Consider the following 20,323-nt stretch of genomic DNA (forward strand, 5'->3'; position numbering starts at 1 on the left):
GAAAGAGGATCAAACACCTCAGAGCAACAAAAGGTTGTGTCAGAGGGCCCTCAATCACAAACCTCCTTCAACAAGAGATATTCCAACCTTCCAGAGCAGTTACCCGGGCAGCACGGCTAAAAAGTTCCCTGACATGAAAAGAACAAAAACAGAAGGGACAGAGGTAGTTATTGTTATGCACACTCCTCTTTTTTTTTTTTTTTTTCTTCACTGGGGCTTTTTTTCTCCCCCACAAAACTTTTTGCATAAGCTGTTCAGGGGAAAAGTAATAGCGCTGCTTATTGAAAAGAAATCCCCCCTCTTTGCATCTCCTACCTCCTAGGTTGTGAGGTACGGCCCAGCAGATTCTCAGCCAGGAACACCTGATGAATGGGAAGGTCAGCTCCATGAATGCTTCAAAAGAGGCATCCGAAATTAATAAATGTAATTATAAGAGTGTAAACGTATCCTGGTTTTCATCGCCCCCCTGAACACATATTTGAATTTTTTTTTTTTTTTTTTTTTTCCTCTCCAGACAAGCAAAGTTGTGTGCGCACAAAGAATGTAATGCATAAGCTGTTCAGGGGAAAAGTAATAGCGCTGCTTATTGAAAAGAAATCCCCCCTCTTTGCATCTCCTACCTCCTAGGTTGTGAGGTACGGCCCAGCAGATTCTCAGCCAGGAACACCTGATGAATGGGAAGGTCAGCTCCATGAATGCTTCAAAAGAGGCATCCGAAATTAATAAATGTAATTATAAGAGTGTAAACGTATCCTGGTTTTCATCGCCCCAGCAAAGTTGTGTGCGCACAAAGAATGTAAATTATTTGTGTTTGCAGTGTCAGGTCTTGGAGGTATCTTAACAGCATGTAAGAATTTTCCACTTAAATGTAAATTATTAACAAGTCAGAGTTTTCATTTGTTTTATCTCCTGATGTGCAATCTAAATAAATAAATGGCACATTTTACAGCATTCACCACCCACTTTCAGAAACGTATTTTATACACACTACCCCTGCTTAAATAGGGTGGTGGGCCATTCGCTCTTTCATCATTTATCTTTGTCTCGGTGCTTTTTTGCTGGGTTTGGTTTGTTGGTTGGGCTTTTTTTCTTTTTTTTCTTTTTTTTTTGCTAAAACAAATTTACCTCTAGTACTTCATCAAGTTTTCCTGTGTAATATCGCTAAGTAAACAACACAGTGGTTTATTCATAAAATATTCATATTTCAAAATGTTCCTTCCCAACCACCCCTCCTGGGTTTACCTATGTTTACAAATATGTAAGCCTTGTTAATATGCCTTGTCTGGGGAATGGTGAGCAGTGACCCTCCTTGAGGCACAGCTCTTGCTGAAGAAGTGTATTATTTCAGCTGGGAGAACAGCAAAGCTCCGGGATGAGACTGATTGATTAAGACCAGATGGATGGCCACACATAGGTGTGACAAAAATAGAAACACATTGCAAACATTCCTGGCATTGTCCTCCTGTGGTCCGGGAGGTGGATGGACCCGGTGGTACCTTATCTACCTCCTGATGGGCTCCAGAATTGAAGAATGTTAATGAAAGCTAACTCTCCTTCGCCTGCCTTACAGTGACACTTATTACAATGAATCAAGCTTAAAACTGCATCTCGAAAATAAACTCTGGGTTCCCGCCCTCCCCCGATCGAAAAATGACAGCTGGCACGCCACTAGAAAGCATTCGCACGCGTTTCCATGAAATTAATTCGAAGTAAAGACCTCAGAAAGAAAGAAAGAAAAGGAAAAGAGAAAGAAAACAAACAGAGCGTACCCACATCCTCTCCTTAAAATTAAACTTTCAGAAACCACATAAAGGAATAAGTGCAAAATGAATGACCTCTGGTTTGGAGAAGAATGTTTCATTGAAACTCTCTCAGCTTTTATGTTTATTGGCCATAAACTGACCAACCCTCTCCCTAATGCTGTGGTTGTTCTTCACAGAAAAGCCAAGCCAACGGCGTGAATCCTGCTCACCTTACTGACGTGAGGTCCCAAGAGAAGGGGGAGGTGATGAGCAGGATTTGGCCCACTGTGGCCTTGCAGTCCTCCCCAGAGATGCTGTCCCTTCCTGGCCATACCCACCATGCCTCAGCACTCCCTCCCATTGCCTTCCATTGTGGCATGCGATGTATTTCTCACGCTAAGAGAAATGCCATTAACCAAACCTTCCTATTCACACTGAAAGAGCCAGGAGTAACGCTGGGTGGGTAAAGGGGGTGGGAAGGAGCTCAAGATCAGGCTCCTGGGGCCACCTCATTTCTGTCCCTCTACCTATAGCACACCACAAATCAGATGCGTGGCAAGCTTCGAGGGTCTGCCCCGACCCCAAAACACGCTTCAAAATCACAGGAGGTTCTCAAGCCTACTCCTTGCACGACCCTTTTCCCATCGCACGGCACCTCATGCCAGCCGTAGCGGAAGATGGAAGAAACCAGATCCCCAGGTTTTCTCTCTCTCTCCCTAAAACTCCTCTTCAGCCCCAGCGTGAGCTTTGAGCTCCTGCTCCCCTCGCGTAGGCCTGAAACGATTACCTACTTGTTATAAATCTTCTCAGGTTTCACAGGCGCACATTTGCCGGTAGGTTCCCAACCGGCATTGCTGGACGTTGGGCTCACAGAGACACATTCTCACACATGCAAAACCGCTATGATGGATCAGGGGCTCCTCCATTCACCCCTCCACTTTAAGCAAAACCGTTCCTAATATACCTTTTCATACGTGAAGCATAATGAATGTACCTTTTCTTATGCATGTACAATACTGTACTTTCACCCACTGGCAAAGAAGTTCGCTAAATTACTAAGAGCGTTTAAAGAGGTGGCATTCATTGTAATATACAAAGGAATTTAAAGCACATTTACAAATGAATCGGCAGGCATGCCAACAGGAAAAACAAGTTTAAATGTAAAGTTGAAAAAAAAAATAAAATTGAGGATTGCTTGAAATTATTATTATGATATGAAAATGTTTATCCATTTTACGGGCTGAAAAACTACTTAATTTCTCTTCATCTACAATTCAGGTGACCGTGGTTTTAAAGAAATATTCTTTTCCTTGGTTCCCTTCTCCCGTCCCCAACTGAGTAATAAAACATAGACTAATTTAAATAAGAATCATTATGCTCAGAAGGCCTCCTCTGGCTGGAAGACTTTTGTTCCACATGTCCCATAATCTCACTCCCACATGGCTGCCATAAGGTTGACGCTGAAATCAAACTCTACTATAGAATTTGCTTTTAGACGCAGTAAAAATATGTATATCAGTTTGGAGAAAGAAGTGGTACAATTTAGGTAATGGGAGAAGTATACTTGTGATAGAAGGCTCTTGTCTTTGCTGCTCCCTTCCCTGTATTTTTTTCCCCTCGTCCAGGTTGCTATTAGCATATGAAAAATGCTTTTAATTTTATCCATTTCTGGACATATCTGTCACACACCCAAGCGAGATAGCAGCTAGGTTTCAACTTATCTCTTCTTTACCACCTCAGCAGCAGGTTTAAAATAGATCGCGCTCTCCTAGCTATTTGCGGCCAAGGTGCGCGTAACTGCCTTCCCGAACAAAACCCTGCAAAGGAGCAAGCCCAACCATCAGCGGCTGCTTGCTCCCATCTCAAACAGAAATTCTTCCACCGCAGCATCCCACGGCACTGCTGTCACGTGAAAAGCAAGAGTCGGAGCAACTCTCGCCCGTAACTACGCGCAGTTGGTCGCAATACAGCAAGGCTGGAAGTTATGGCCCTATTTTTAAGCACTTTCTAGTTGTTGTTTATCTGTTTCCTTAAAACTCCCACTCCCACCCCTGCCCTACGGACGGACGGCGTGCACGCGGCACGGCAGCTCCCACGCGCCCTTTGCCAGCACAAGGCGACTTTGTTTTACACGCTGCGACGTCTTCCATCAAAACCGTATCCCCAGATTCTTTGGGAGGCACACGTGATGTAAGGCAATCCACGGCGGAGCCGAGGGAAAGCTCTCAGCAATATGCAATCTATTTTCACACATGCTATGGATCTTATGGCGTCAGTCGTACGGTCGCTGCACACACAAAATTTTTAAAGCCCGTTTCTGCTACTTCTTAAGTAAATTAAAAACTCCCATTGCCTCCCAGGCAATTAGGCTGAGGCCCTAGGACTAGCTTAAAGCGGCAAGACACCGCGCATTTTCATTTAGTGGTATTTGGCATGAAAATATTTGTGGCTTGGTGAAATTTTGCACTCACGCTCTCCAACTTTGCTTTTTGGGACATGTTGGGGAAATGGCTATTTTTGCATGAACATAAAAAAACCCCATGAAATTATGCTCCGTTTTAATGAAAGGGCGGTTTTGCTTGACAAAACATATGCCTTTTATTAACAGTATTAATAGAAATGGGCCTGCTTTCAAACTTGCAATGAAACGTGACAAAACCCAGGGCCAGAGTCTCAGCTGAGCTTCAGGCACCTTTGCAACTCGCTGCAGCCCCGCCTGATGCCATGCCCCCCAAAACCCACCTCCTAGAAAATAAAAATTCCCCCCCTGGGCCCACTACTAAATACCTCCAAGGCTGGGAGCTACACGAGGAGCTCACTTTCCAGGATGCTTTCTCCAGCTGCGAAATTCAGGAGAACCTCTTTGCATCACACAGGATCCAAAATGGGTATGTAAGATCTGCCCGGATATTATTTTTCTTTTTTCATTTTTCCTCCTCAGATCAGCCCCAAGGAGCCACAGGGATGGGCTTTTGCCAGTGATGCCCACACACCCACAGTGGTTAGTAACAACCATGCAAGCACCAAGCCCTCTGGCTGGCATCAGGAGGACCCGTGCATGTGAAAGACCGCAGGAGAAAGCCCAGGAAGAGAGTCCAAATCAGTTCAGAAGAGCAGCCTGTCTTGCTAGAAGTTATAGGATGGGGAATAAAGGGCACCTTGCACTAATCAGGGGGATTAAGCTGACGAGCAAAGCACCTGAAACAACTTTTCCTTCCCACCTCGACTGGAAGAGGAAGAGGGCTCTCCTAAGTAAATAAACCAGCACAGTCCTTTTCCATTTTGACGATTTCTTGCCATTTTACTAAATTGCCAGGCAGACAGAAGCCTGAACCCTGACAACACTCACGTGAAAACTCCCCGTTTGATTTTTTGGTTTGGTTTTGTTTGGGTTTTTTTCTTTTACTTGCCTGACTTCTTTATTAACTGCTCTCTGGCTCTAAATGAGTGGGTGGCCGAGGTGCAGTATTTCACACATCTGTGGGTCACTGCCTGATTTTGCGCTGCATCTAGATATTCAAAGTTCCTCTTGTTATAGATAGCGTGAAGAAAAATGAACAACCCGAGACCATTTTCTAAACCGGTAGTCTCTGGGTATATTTATTTTATAATGACGGCAATGAAGGAGCCCCTTATATATTTTCTATTGTCTTCGGTAAAGACACACTTTAATCATAAACTGACGTATGAAACCTGCCCATTGGCCTATTGATATTTCTTTTGCACTGAGCGAGAAGCCAATATCCTATTTTAAATATAACTTTAAAAAATGACATTACCTAAGAAAATGCTAGCAGTATTCCTGATAAAATATACTGTGGTGGGGCTGAAAAGTGCATGCAAAGCAAGCTGCATTATTACAATGTTTAAATATTAATTATACCGCTGTGTAGTAAAGATGATCAACTGTGAGTGTCAACTAATTTTCTAAAAGCTGCAATGTTGGATTTCGTCTAAACTTCTATTGTTAAGCTAAAACTAAAAGCCCAGCAAGTTTAGTCTACTGGAGTGTGTTTATTTTTATTGGTTTCTGCATAATTTTTTTTAACATAAACCAACCTTAACCCCTTTACTGTAATCTCTGCCAGTGGAACTCCAATAGCACATCATAAAATTCTTATAATTCTTCAAAGCAATGTAGCTGGAAAAGAAAAAAAAAAATGCGGGCACTTTGCAACAAACGCCAACTACAAGATTCCGCCAATTAAATTTAACTCTTGCGAGCTCATTTTGCTGGCGATACGCGTGTAGGTCTACGTCTTGCTCGCCCTCCACCAGCCACTTCTGTTGGGAGAAGCTCTCGGCCACGATGCTCGGCCCTGAGCTGGCTCTATTGTGTGAAAAATCCTGCTCAGGTGGTACCTAGCGCTGGTACGTGAGGGAGGCTGAGCAGACAGATGGGGAGGCAGATGTACAACGCTACATAAAAGTAGGAAGACTTATATTATCTTCTGCGAATGCCTTAAGTGACTGAGCGCGGGCAGCAGGCAAAGGGGGGCCGGGATGGGAAACGAAGGGTTAAGTGAAAAATGACTGTCATTTCTTTCCCTTCTAGCAGCTCTTGCTTCCTCAGACTTTTAAGAGGAGCCACAAGACTCAAGCGAGAGAATTACTTTGAGATTCTCCTGCGAAGACAAAGAAATAGTGCGCGCCGAGGCTGGGAGGCTTCCTTCCGTCACTCATGGATGCTCTGCCAGGATTTCCCACCTGAGACAGATTGCGACGCATGTTCGAATCACTCATGCACGAGAAGCAATACGCAAGTTCAGTGTAAAGCCACTTTAAAAGCTCATCGGGTGCATACTTTACTTGTACAAAATACCTTATTCATGATGGAGCAGTGAGGGCCTAGGTAATTACTTGAATCAAGGTGGCCTCAGAAGTGTTTAAATCTACAAGGACACTTAGAGCATGAATAATGCAAAATAATTTGCATCTAAATTTTTTAAGTGTTCTTTATTCAAAAACTAAAATGCAGTTCCGATTAAAGTTTGATGAGTGAAAGCTGAGCACTTCATACCCACTGTGAAACGTCTCCTATTTGTGGAAATTATTTCAGACAGTGGTAAAGGGACAAAAGAGATCAAAAAAAAAAAGTTGGTGATTAATCTGCATTACTTTTAAGCCATCCTTATTTCATGATGTTTGGTGAGTGGGAAGTTCATTTCCAAACTTGCTGATCTGATACCGTCTCCATTTCGCCCCTTTAAAGCAGCGCCATCGAAAGCGCGCGTCTAATTATTAACCAAACAAAATCACTGTTCTTTCGCCTTCGATGATAGCGCAAAGCAGCTCGTGCCTCCGAAATTTGTCCAGTATCTTTCAGTGCAATTAATCTCTCCTCTGTCCCCGTCAACCTCTTTGGAAAAGCCTTACGTGCAAAAATACCCTGGCTGCCTCTCACTCTATGTGCTTATAGGGCACAGGCTTACATTTCTTCACTCGGAGCGTGTTGCATCCCTTTCTTTTGAATTTGCCATTGACAGCATAAACTGCCGCGTATATCATCAGTTCAGCACTTTATTATATCGTCTCCAGTCCTATTTTAGAACGTGTTGAGCAACCCCCATAAAAATTGTTAAAGAGGAAGGAGTGAACACGACAAATGTTGTGTAATGTGCTCGCTGAAAATTATGCTTTTCTCTGCCTGGGCTGGAGGCAGAGGAGAAAAAGGGAGAGGGAAAGCCTGTCAGAAACAGCCGGGTTTGCACGCAGGCGTCAATGGTCCTGTCGTTAAATGTGCTTAATTCACGATTATGTTTCCAACGCTCGAACCTGCCCGTCTCGCTGGCGGGTGCTGCTTGGGAAGGCACCCAGAGGAGAGACATTCGAAGTTGGAGAGCTTCAGAGATCCCCGGAGATTTCTACGGGAGAATCTCCACGGATCTGCTCCCCATTTGTTCCTGCCCTCCAAACCCAATGGCTCACCGCGGTACGAGCGCCAGACCTTCCCAAAAACAGCTCCCGGAGCCAGAGGGAGGTTTTTTCCAGCTGCTAAAACCTCGGGTCAAGAAATCTGCTGGGATCCAACAGGTTAGGCAGGCGAAAGCTTCGACAGACAGTGAAGTTTTTAAGCGCCGGCTAACTGCGAGCAGCTAAACTTTAAAGGCCCCTTTGCAAAGGAAAATCATTTTCCTGCTGCAGCCCTTATAAAGAATAAAGACTTCCAATTTATTACCGGCTCCAAAGCTGGCTGCCACTTTATTGGACTTTCAGATGAGTGTGCTCGCCACGCTTTCTTAGGGAGAGGATCTGCTACGTTTTTCTTGGATTTGGAACAATGCGAACATTTTTTTAACTCATTGAACAAAGATTTCCCCAGCAACAGACCCCCTGCTCAGCAGGTCACCTATCTTTGCGACAGTTTTTCTTTTCCCACGCTAACCCTAGGGCTCATTTGCATAAGGTCTCTGTTGTGACAATTAGTTTCAGGTGAGCTGATTTCTATGAGGTTTGCCCAAGACGATACACAAGCTCTGGGCCTCCCTGATCCCGGCCCTAATTGCGACTGACTGGCACCAGACACAATCACCCTCTTGATTCAGCAAATTGTCCTGCAAGTAGCTTGTTGTGACCCCGCAATGCACAAATCATATCATGTCAGCCCGGCATAGTAAACAGTGAATAAAGCAAATTCCCAACAAAAAATAAAATAAAATAAAATAAAATAAAAGGTTTCATAATAGCTCCTCCATCTTCTAGCCCCAGTGGACAAGACGAATATAAATTAAAGCTATATCATATCTACGTGCTGGTGGAAGAGGTATCTTCCTGACTAACAACTTTGGTTTATTAGGGGGCTTTTTGAGGGGTGATTTTTTAATTTGCCTTTGGGAAAAAAAAAAATAAAATCAGATGTTCCTTCGTTCCATCACCTGGGGAGAAATTCCCCAGGTAATGGAGCAGGATTGCTGTAAATATTTCCTAGCTTGTTGTTCTGGAAATAAGCAATATGCTCTTCCATCATCTCAGGGTACGTCAATACGCACATCAGCCAGGCTCCCAGTAGTCTCTACTCGGTTTAAAAAGCCACAGAGGCCGGGCAGACCCCACCTCTGAGCACAGCAGCAAAAGTTGGGACAGAACTTTTCCTGCTGTGCCGAGGAGCCCAGGGAGGAGCCCGGGGCACAGGGGGACCTCAGCCCACCTCCCCGTGCCCCGAAAGTCCCACATCCCACGGGCGGCACCGCTTTGGGGTCCATCCTGCCCGTTTTAGGCCAGTGATAACCCCATGGAGGTCGTCAACCTGGATTTGGCTCCAGTATTGACTTGGCAGTTAGAGGAAACACGCAGTTTCTGAGACGGGCAGCAAAAAGGAGCAAATAATAAATACAAGGGGACAAATGCAAAGTTAACGAGGGTGGAGGAATACCTCTAACTGCCATGCTAACGAGAGCGCTCCTTAGGGACGAAGAGCCATCCTTATCTCTGATTAACTCCCTTTTCATCAGTTTGAGTCATGTTTTTCATGTTATTTTTCTGGTATGGTGCTCGATTCTTTCCTACCAGAGCAGCTCCGGCTGTGACCTCCGCCCTGTGAGTGTGAGTCAGGAGAGACTCCCTCCCCACCTTACACATTGCTTTTTTTTTTTTTAGAAAAAACGAGGTTTAATTTGCAAAATATTATTCACCATAGAGACAAAAGCTGCTCCCCTGCTGGGATATGAAGGGTAAACTCAAATTCAGACAGGTATATCGAGCCCCTGACTTCAGAGAGGCTCCACGAGGGCAGGATTAGGCCCCCTGTATATATTGTGTGATGATCATTATGTGAATTAGATTAGGCTATTAGTTTTGGACTATTTTTAACCTCCAGAGGAAATCTGTATTTACATTGGGGTTTTTTTTTTTCCCCTGATGTAAATCGCTTCCCCAAATAAAAAGTTATGTTAAAAATCCTAGTAAAAAAATTCGTTTCAAAATTATTCACTGAACATGGCCGGTAGCCAGTGTGAAAGGTCAGCCTGCCAGTCCCAACAGTTTGGAGCTTCAGTCAAAGTAAATATATATGCAAAAGAGCATCTGACACAGTGTGTTTCTGTTAACCCTGCAATCCTACAAACTGATTACAGGCAAAAAAATATTCCTTGTTTGTATATATATACAGATAAAGGTAAGAATGAATTAAAAAATCACCTCTCTCCCGAGAACACCAAGTTTTACCCTGGGAAAAAAACTTAGCTTCAGGGTGGGACACCTAATTCTTCTTTATGGGTAGAATTCCATTGATTTAAAAGTCATTACACCTTCTCATAGTAGTGTCATCTCAGGATTTGGTTATGATCTGGGGTTATGTCCCAAGCATGCCTGTATGTGTCCTGAATTAATGCGAGCGAAATGGGGAACACCCCCCATACCTGCAGGCGGGGCAGGCAGGATGGCCCACGGCACGGTGCCACTCACGGACGCAGTCCCATGCGAGCCGGGACTCCCAGACTCCCCCAGCCTCACACCCCGCACATTTGTAGGACATTTAGATAACGTTTTGGTGCAGAAACACGAAAGGTGGCACACCCGGAGTAGGACACGAAAGGTGGCGCTCCCAGGGTAGGACACGACTAGGTCAGCCTTGGGCTACCTCTTCCAGTGGCGTGCACCATACTGGGTGCAGCAGTGAGAAGCCACCCACGTCCCTTTTGATCCCTCCAGCCCAGCAAAGTGCAGATGAGGAAGGATACTTGAAGCCCTGCCTGCCACAAACATCTCCATGGGCAACAGCAAGGGTCTCAACACCCTTGCCACCATCGAAACCCTACCAGGCTTTGACTTAGCTGGATAAAGCCATTACTTCCAGCCTGAACCACTGCTACCACGTTCAACCGCGGTGGTGGCAGGTCCGAGGTGGTCACCCATCCCATCGCTTGCGAGCAGGCCAGGGCACGGCTGTGGATGCGTAACGAGAAGCCTGACAAACCTCACCTGCCCTGTGTTTAAAATGCGTGGCATTTTTATTTTGTCCTGTGTCCACGCTAATGCTTTTATCCCTCTCTTGTGACGCAAGCCATGCTTTTATGGCGAAGGTAATGCGACGAGCTGATGTTGAACTTTAAACTTCAGCAACTCTGCCTCTAATGTAAGGCAAAACTTTCAGATTTTTAAGTAAATAAACAGTTGATTCTGACAAAAAATGACTATTCCCTGAGGGGACATTTTTGTGAAACTGCGCCAGGTACAAAAAAAATGTATATTTTTTGGCTTGGTCATGAAACTGTCAAAACACAACTCTAACATGTTTTGCTGCATATGTAATTTTTTTCCCACAGCTCTTTCCGAGCAATGCTTAATTCTGAATTCTTTCTGCACCCAGCATTTGCAAGGAAATCAATAGATGCACAAGAAATTCAGGCTAAGTTTCTAGGGAAGTGAAACAGAATAGCCAGGAGAAAGAAAAAGGAGAAAAACAAGACAAAGCCGGAGAAACTTTGCGAAACTTTCCAATAAATTATGCTTTCGGGGTAAAATTCACCCTTAAATTAGGGCTTTGGTGAGATTTAAGCAGGGAGTAGGCTGTTTGCTCGCCCTTTGGTACATGGGCTAAGGTTCCCCCTCTGTGCCAAGGCACCTTAGTTTCATTTTATTTTTAACTGCGCTCTCTCTCTTCCATATATACACGTGTGTGTGTAAATCTCAAAGTATCTTGATCATAGTTGTGATTACCAACTTCACTTTTACTAAAAACAGCTACGGCACTGATCTTTAATATAATAATATATTTTGCCGAGTGCCTTCGCTGTTTCGTTCCAGCAACTGAAAGAGAGACAATTCTTTGTGTGTTGAGATGTGTAATTATCATGTAGCCAAAAGGGAGGGTGTAATTTTCACATCTGATTACAAGCTGCCTTGGTAAACTTACACTTGTTTACCGAGAGCAATACCTTTGATATTAAAAACTCTAAACATGGAAAACGCTGGGGAAAAAACTCAAGATTGCCGTGCACCAAAGCTAAACAACAACAACAACAAAAAAACCCCAAACCCTTAAGTGTTTCTTTTGGCATAGCTACAAATGCAAAGTCAGTTCTCCTGAACTTGTGCTGGCCCTCCTCACTTGAGATGTTTGTTAAGAAGACTTACAAGTTGTTTTTGCACAGTGTGCTCTACTTGTCCTGTTGAAGGTTAAGAAGTTAAAGCTCCAGCTTTAACTTAAAAAAGGGGGAACTTCCAATGTTTCTGCTGTTCATAACTCTATTTGGTCAGCTTAAACTAGAGAAACGCTTTTTATATTCGACTTCACCTTCACAGAATTCGCTTCTCCTAAATGCTCCTAAGCATTTGCTTTCAAGTTGCTTTTTTTTTTTAACACAAGAACTCCCTCCTGTTTAGTTCTCTGGGTTGGTTTTTTTTTTTTTCTTTCTGTCTGTCTTACACAGGCACTGCTGATTTACCTTGGACAAAACGAGCGTCTGCTCATGTGAAATCATTATTTTTTGGCCATGTAAGGAAAGATGGTATCAAGGAAAGGAAGAACTGTTACAGCAAATATCACTTACCAAGGAGATTAAAGATAAGCAGAAAGATCACACTACAGGTAGAGGGAAGAACTACTGAAGAACCACGAAAGAGATCAGAAACCATTGAAAAATTGTGTAAAAGTATGATTGCTAAGGAGTTAGTCTCATATTTTTAGAAGGCATTAAAAACTGTCTGTGCAAGTATTGGATGTCAAAGTATGATAATCTCATGCTTTTGCTAACCAAGCAAAAAAGGAAGGCAAAGAGAAAGAAAGAAAAACAAAATAATTTTAGTGTGTGAAAAATCCAGCTTTTTGTTGGAGCATGAAAAAAAAAAATCATATAATTAACATGGGCAGGATCTATCAACGAGACTATGATAAGACCCTATTTTCCAAAGTATGCTTTTTTCCTGCCCTAAAATTAAGTTCCTGATACCATATTCTTATTCAGAACACCATATCCATGGGAAAAAATACCCACCACAACAACCAAGGCATTTGAAAAATAAAATGTAACCCAGTAATAGCAGTAATTCAAGTTGAAGATGCACATAGTTACTTTAAAAGTGGTTTTGTCTTGTGCAGAAAGACATGAATGCAAGGGCTACCGAAAGCAATTTAATACCAGGTGGGGGTTGACATTAATCTTTTATGACAATAATATTGTGGTGTTACAGGAGGGCAAAAACGAGTATCTTCTTGTACGTATAACCACTTCCCTAGGAGTCTGTGCCTGTCTTAAAAATACACGTATAGAATTGATGTATAGCCCCAAATTCATAATGAATACGATTACATGAAGAGTCTTTGCTCTTGCAAATAATCGTAACTGTCCTCCTCCTGCTTCCCTTAGGTGTGATCCAGGCTTGCTCTGCCAGTGGGGTGGGAACGCTGTTTCTCCTGGAATGGGCCAAAGCTGGACCAGGAGGGCTGCCTGCGAGACCTGGTTCTGGGCGATACAGAGCCAAGTTGTGCCTTCAGACGTGTGCGATGCCCTGAAAGCCAACGGGGCTGTGCACGGGTAGCGGGGCAGAATCCGGGCCGTGGTACCCAGACTGCATGGGTGTGCTTGGAGGTAGACGCAGTTCCTGAGCAGTATTAGTGTACTTAAAACAACAAATTAATGTCTGTGGAACACTAATCAATGTTTGGTGCACTCCACATTTTTCACTGAGTTGTTAGAGTACATTTGCTTATATTCTGCACTATTTTAATTTAGCCATATTGATCAAACTGAACACTCAATAAGACCCTAGGCACCTTAGCCTTATTAAAATTAGTCAACTTGAAGTAAGTGAGCTGAGGAAGTAATGGAAACTATTCAGAGATTTAAATACAGTGCAGCCCACTTAAATAAATACCTGTTAATGAAATAAATCTGTATATGCACATATTTTCTCAGAAACAAATTATTAAGGGGGCCCTTTAGAAGACTACAACTCAAACATATCCATTAGTTTAAAAGAGAAGCAGTTCTCTTGGCTCACTCTGTACATTCGTGTTCACTGGGTTAAACTTGGGGAATCCATGCTGACCTTTTCCACCAAAGCAGTTATCATTCTTGAGAGTTTTACAGTGTCAAAATTTATAAAAATGTCCCTAATTAACCTGCAAGTAAACACTGTTGTGGTTTTTTGGTAACTCTCCCATTCGAGCTTCTCCCAGTAAAAGTATAAATCAGCTGGGCCATCATCTAGATGCGTACATCTGGGTAGCTACAGAAGAAAAATGAAAAGCGTGTAGCTAACTTGACTGTTCATATGCAATGGAAAGAAAAAAAAAAAGTCATACTGCTTAGTCTTTACAATAATATGTCTTCGTCTTCAGAAAGTTGTATCTTTTTTTTTTTTTCCAGCAGAGTCGAGAGGCGTAATTAGAACACTAACGCCAAGGCTTGACTTGAGCCGTGATTTGCAGCACTGCGCCTTTTGGCACATCTCTGGAGCTCAAAATATTGTTTTTGAAAACATTGCTGTTTTTCAACAAAAATAGGAGATTAGACAGCATCTTTAACTGATTAATCCTCTCTCCTCTCTGAGGGGGTGACCTGTGATAGTGTATTATTTTAGCCAGGGAAAAAAAAATTGCAACGTGCAGCAAAGTCTTCCTGCAATACCTACAAATGAATTAAGCTAAAAACTAGGTAGACGATCTGTGGAGGCTTCCTAGCCTCCCTTCTTCGGGGGCTGCCTTTAGAGGGCTTTGTATACTCATTTTTTTCCCCTAGTCCAATAAAAGATATTAGCTCTTTTCCCTAAGCAAAATCCCTCCCATGAATCAGGTCCTACACTTGCAACTAGTGTGATATTGCTGGCCAGGTTTCACCCCAGTAAAATTCTAATCTATACTTTGTCTTTTAGAATTAAGAAGAAAATGCATATCAGCAGAATCTCCTCTCTACTTTATTTCATTTATAAATTACGAGAATGATGCTATTATATATTATTAATTTCTGCTGTTCTCCAACTCGGCTGCAGCAGTGAGCTGCGGATGTTGGAACGGTGTAATTATGTTCTAGTAGGGCAGCCATCCGTTTCCTTTCAAAAATTTACAGGATTCTTAATCATGCTGCTCATTTGGGTGCGCAGTAGCGAGGATGGCGAAACACAAACAGGGCACGTTCGTTTACACAGGAACACCTGCTTAGCATGATAGCAGATGTCAGTCAGTAAGCAGAACACAAAAGAAAAATATCAACAACAGCAAACTAGAAGCATTTTTAACTCGGTGCGGGGATATCTTGGCTGGGGGAAGCCAAACGAAGGGGATGCGCCTCTGCAGGTCGAAGTGGAGGCGCGGAGCTGATTTGGAAAGTCTCGGCTGACGTTCCCCAGGGACCAGGTCAACAAATCCAGACAAACTCCTCGCTGGATGATGGGGTATTTAACAAAGCATTTCTCCTTCGAGAGGGTCATTTTTGCTAGCTCGATGCTAAGCATCTTGTGGGGATCATTGTATTTTTGAGCACTACGGCAAAGTAGTTGAGAGGGGTAAAACACACAGGACGGTTGCTCCATACGTGAGGGGTTTCCAGCATTTCCATTGCAACCACTTATTCTCAGGGCTTTGTATGCTACCTCCGAATGTTTCATCCTCGGCTGCCTCTTGGCTTTCCTATCGCAAATTGAGAGCGTTTGGGTTTGTTTCTTTTTATTTTAACATATTTTATGAAATAAAATGATGTTAGTGGAGGAGGGCAAGTTTGCGGATTTCAGGCTCTCCCGTGCAGCGCTTCGACTTGGGAGCAACCTTACCTCTCCCATAAAGGCGTTGGGAGCCTGGAGCACGAGTCGAGCTCTTGCAGGCGTGTATTAATAATCTCCCTCAATGCCATACGCAGTAACTACTCTTCCCCAGGATTGTTAGTATTCAGAGCAAGTCAACTTGCGTGGGTCCGTGCATTAAGGGCTCCCTAAGTATGCATTGACTTGATACCCAGTAATGGCTTCTAAGGAGCCGTTATGTAGTACCGTGTCAATGATCCATGCATTGAGGACTCCCTAAGTACGCATTGACACGATAGACCGGAACGGCTCTGAAGAAGCCGTTACGGTCTATCATGCCAATGATCTGCGGATATTGGCAGTGCCTCCTGCACTTCTGTAGAGACTGTAAAAGTCTCTGAAGAAGCTGTTATGTTCTCAGTGGAAGAACCATCAATCAGGTTGACGACAGGGTTTCGGTTTGCCATTTTTCCACCTTATCATTGGGAAGCCTTGTTTTACTTCTAGAATTAGATTCAAAGAACTGACAAAATATAAAGGCTGCCTGCAGAGTGGCTCTGGGACTGCGTGGAGGTAACCAGGATCAGAATATGACCTCTGGTTTTATTAGTTCTAGGTTTTTAGTTCCAGCTGACTTGCTAGGAGGCCTTGGCCAAGCCACTTCAACTCTTCTTACCTCCGTTTACTCTCCTTTAGCAAGCACGGAAAGGGACAACACCTTTTGTGTAGAGGTTGCTATGGGGCTTGGAAAATGTTCATTTAGACCAGTTACAAGTGAGGTGGAGGATGCTGAGACGAACTAGGTGTGTACATCAAACCTTTCACACCTAAGCAAGCAGGCAAAGCTACGATGAAAGGAAGTCTTACCTCTGAAGTTGTGGAAGCTTTAATCTATTGAGTCTATATAGTTTCTCTCGACTTCATTTATGTGTATTTGCATCAGTTCTGAACATCACTGCTTGGCAGAAGGTCATCTTTATTTTCTACCATGCCACAAATTACTATGAAAACAGTCTGAATGTCTTTTCCCATGTCTTCCTTAGCACATGAATATTTTAAAAAATGCTTTGAAAGTGCATCACTGCAGAATAAAGTTTTAATTCATGCTAAGTCTATGACCACAAAACACTACTTAACAAGCTTGTATTGTTTCTATCTGCTCTTCCATGCTCTTTTGGGGAAAAATGGACTTTTTATTCTTTCATATTCAGTTCATACTCCTGTTTAAGGGAGATAGAGCTATAGTAGAATATACACACTGAGAGAGAGAGAGAGAGTACTCTACCTATTTTATACTCTACTCACTAATAGAATAAGCCTACTTATGGTGTGATCCCACATCATCCAGGGCATATTTACATGGTTAAATGTTAGCAGACCACGGGAGAAACACTGTAACCACACCTTATGGAAAGTAGAGATCCTCAAGCAAGAAAAAATAGAATTATTGGACAGGTTGGGGTACTAAACAGAGACCTTGTTTGTAGCCAGGCTGGCCTGAAAAGTGTGAGCTCAAAGAAAAAGAAACTGTGCAAAAGGAGCCAGGGGAACATCAGGGAGCAGTGGCCACTGATCCTAGGTGCCTCCTTCTTGGGACTCAAAAAGTTGAATATTTTTAAGTGTGTTTTCAGATGTGTTGAACCTCTAGAGTTGTCCATGGTTAGGCACCCCAAAGCAGTGAGTGCTTTTGCAATGTTAATTATAAATTTGGATTTGCATAGCAGGCTGTAACCATCAGGTCGACAGCAACATGGCCAGTGAGCGGAGGAGAGAAGACAAGATGATATCTGCTGAAGGCTGGAGACAGGCTCGGCTTTTACCAACACAGTCCCTCAACCAAATGCCTTTAAGGTAGAGGAGTGTACGACATATTCTGGAAAGCCACAATTGCTCCTTTGCTAACCTCCTTCTCTCCAAAGGAAAAACTTTGGGTGCTGTTATTAATTCCTTGAGAATGCATCCTTGGGATTTAGAGCCTGTTTGGGGTGGCCTTGAAAGTCTACGGACAGCGGCCGCCACTGCAACCCAAATTCCACTCAACACCTCCCTCCATGCTGGCACTTCAAAATCTGGACAGCTGAAGATTGCTGTCCCTTGGGAAAAAAAAGAAGCTTTTAATTTAATCATCTCGGGGTTTAAACTCCGTTGAGAAGGAAAGAGTAGATATGTTTTTACAACGATGCAGACTACGTTTCACCTCAGGTCTTTAATGCACTCTTTCAGGTATCTCAGGTTGTGATGCTGCCTCTGCAACGTCTGCTGAGTCCCCAGTTCAAAGCCTCAAACATTTTTTTCAACGTTTGCGGTACAAACAGGCGTTAGTCTCCTGCCATGTATATGTAGTTATTAGTAAGATTTTTGCACGGTATAATTGAAGCCCGGCAGTTTTTACCAAGGCGGCTTAAGAGGAAAACTGACACAATGTAATGTTTTGTGTCTTTTTTTTGGTTTTGTCCATGCAAAGTGGTCACTGAAAAGGTGCAAAGCGCTGGTAAAAGTACATTTTCTCAAACTCAAAGCCTTTTAAGAAAGGTACACAATGCAAGAATACGCAGCTGCAATTTTAAAAAGGCTACTGTTCCTTTAATGCCCAGCTGGTCCTGAGATGTAATAAAATTGACATATTGATTCCTTTGAATTTACAAATGCCTGTTTCATAAACTCCATCTCCAAAGCCTAGGCATCTTTAGAGCACTGTCATTTTTTTCTCCAAATGGATCAATTATGTGCCCACGTAATCCTGTTACCTGTGAAATCCATGCATACTTCTCCCATTTGCTGCAGTTCCCAGGCGGACAAACTTGCATTATGTACGCATAAACAAACAGAGCATTTTCCTGATATTAGGGATTGTTTTCAAAGTGAAAGGCAATCTCCTGGGTCCTTTGCTCAAAAAAAAAAAAAAAAAAAAAAACATACATAGCGCGGTGTTCCTCCAAGTAACCTCACTGCACTATATGTATAATTATTACACAACACAGCAAATCATTAAAAAAACATTGAGTCCCGCTATCTCAAATGCTTCGACTGCAAAAAGGCACCAAGACTTTGCAGCCAGCCCTCATTTTTTCTCTGGAATCAAACTTTCCCATTTCTTTACCAGCTGCTTTATTTGATAAATATCGCCGTATCTGTAAGGACATAATTTTCATCAGAAACGTCATTGGGTGACTTAAATATCGGAAAAGCACCCAAAGCTGCAAACTTTGCTGTGGAAGTTTGGGGCTTTTTAATGTTATTTCTAGGATAATTCATCTTGTCATCGTGCTGAGCACCTTTCCATCATTTACACACATAAACACGCAGAGTCAAGCAGGCATTAACCTGCAAACCTACCACTTATGCATATAAATGCATCACACACACAACTATTCCCATATCCCGTGGCATATTATTTGTATGAATATATACCATGCGCATAAACACATTTATACACACACCCACCAAGCTCAGTCCTCAAATATAAGCAGAGAAAAAGAGAATAAATGTGGTTTTCTCTGTATATGAATTCTTTATAAAGTCCCGTGTATATACATAGATATGAATTCTCATTTCATTCTTTCAGGCTGTGCTGTATCTGATTTTCTACACTTCGCTGGGCAACCAGCAGTTCAGTTACACTACACTTGCACTGTACAATTTGTCTCTAAAAGGTTCCCAAAATTATGAAACATCTTGTCTGCTGCATGACCTGCTCACTGCAGTGCCTCAGCCTGAGGTGCATCCACACGTATAGAGGATGGCACTGAAAAAAAGAATAAATATATATATATATATATATGTACATGTGATGCTTGGAGCCCATACAAGTGGCCCAATACACCCCTGCCATTGTGCAGGAGTGGGTTTTAAAGATAAATGGCTGCATGTTAACCAGATTTGACATGCTGCACAAAAGCGGCCACCTTTGGTCCCATGACACAGCCAAACAGAAAAAACAACAAGCAATCCTGGCAAAAGATGTCCGACGCGAATAAAAGCCCAACAATTTGTCACATAGTCGTTACAAAATGTTCCAGGCGTTGGGGCTTGCCATGGGACAGCAGCGATAAGAAGAGCATAGAAAAACGAGGGTGTTGGGGTGGCAGAAGAGTTAAAACTCGAGGAAAGCTCCGGTAGTTACAAAGGGGAAACAAAGAGGATATTTTCATTTGGCTCTTTCCGAAGACACATACACACACACACACACAAAAAAGCCGTAATTAATTAAATCAAGAAGCTCGGTTGTTTTGAGAGGTGATTGAAATCTGACGTGCAAAGTAGAAATATTTATGTTTACTTTCTATTTTAGGAATCCCCGAAACTACTTTTCCTTCACTGCACTTCCCCACCACTACAACGGCCATGGCTCAGTTTCTCAAGTAGTAAGCACTCACTGTTCAGGGCCAAATCCTGCTCACGTTTCTCATGGCATTCAGACTTTCCTCACGGGAACAGGCCCAGAAAACTCCAAAGATGTAACTGGGGGCGAGGAGTAACGTGGGGCAGCAGCGCAATACCTGATCTCCTGCTTTCCTTTGAGTTCACGTGAGATGGAGAAGAAAAAGCCCAAACTTAGGCTCGGTTTGACAAGGCTGAATTTCCAAACAAGCTTGATCCTACAGCTTTCCGCTAAAACCAGCCACGGGCATCAAGCCTGACTTTTCTGATCCCTGTCCCACTTGAAGTCACCCGTGCACCCCCATCGGTTGCAGTCGGGTTAGGATTTGCACCTATGCCTCTTTGCTAATATTTCCATATATTTTTACAGCCCCTTCGCCGAAATAAGGAGTTCAAAAGCATCGGTGCAGCTGCTTGCTAAGCTCTACATAATGGAGCTCACATTTTAAAATACCTTTCAGTCAATAATCATCATTGCTTCAGTGATTACCGTTAGCTTCTTTATATTCAGTGGCAGAAAAGTG

The 20,323-nt window shown here is 43.0% G+C and overlaps 1 protein-coding gene across 4 annotated transcripts in view; it reads right to left on the reverse strand.

The window, feature by feature from the left end:
* Positions 1-20,323, reverse strand: part of ZEB2 (zinc finger E-box binding homeobox 2) — a 121,153-nt gene that overhangs the window by 76,582 nt on the left and 24,248 nt on the right. The window contains exon 2 of one of the 4 annotated variants that reach the window (XM_035897890.1): positions 18,167-18,302. The exons of the other annotated variants lie outside the window; for them this stretch is intronic. Within the exon in view, the coding sequence (XP_035753783.1) occupies positions 18,167-18,194 (28 nt within the window). The 5' untranslated portion in view covers positions 18,195-18,302. The remainder of the gene's footprint in view (positions 1-18,166; positions 18,303-20,323) is intronic. 4 annotated transcript variants of the gene reach the window in all.

This window comes from Egretta garzetta, unplaced genomic scaffold (assembly GCF_000687185.1).
Source record: "Egretta garzetta isolate BGI_Z169 unplaced genomic scaffold, ASM68718v1 scaffold197, whole genome shotgun sequence".
Taxonomy (NCBI): Eukaryota; Metazoa; Chordata; class Aves; order Pelecaniformes; family Ardeidae; genus Egretta; species Egretta garzetta.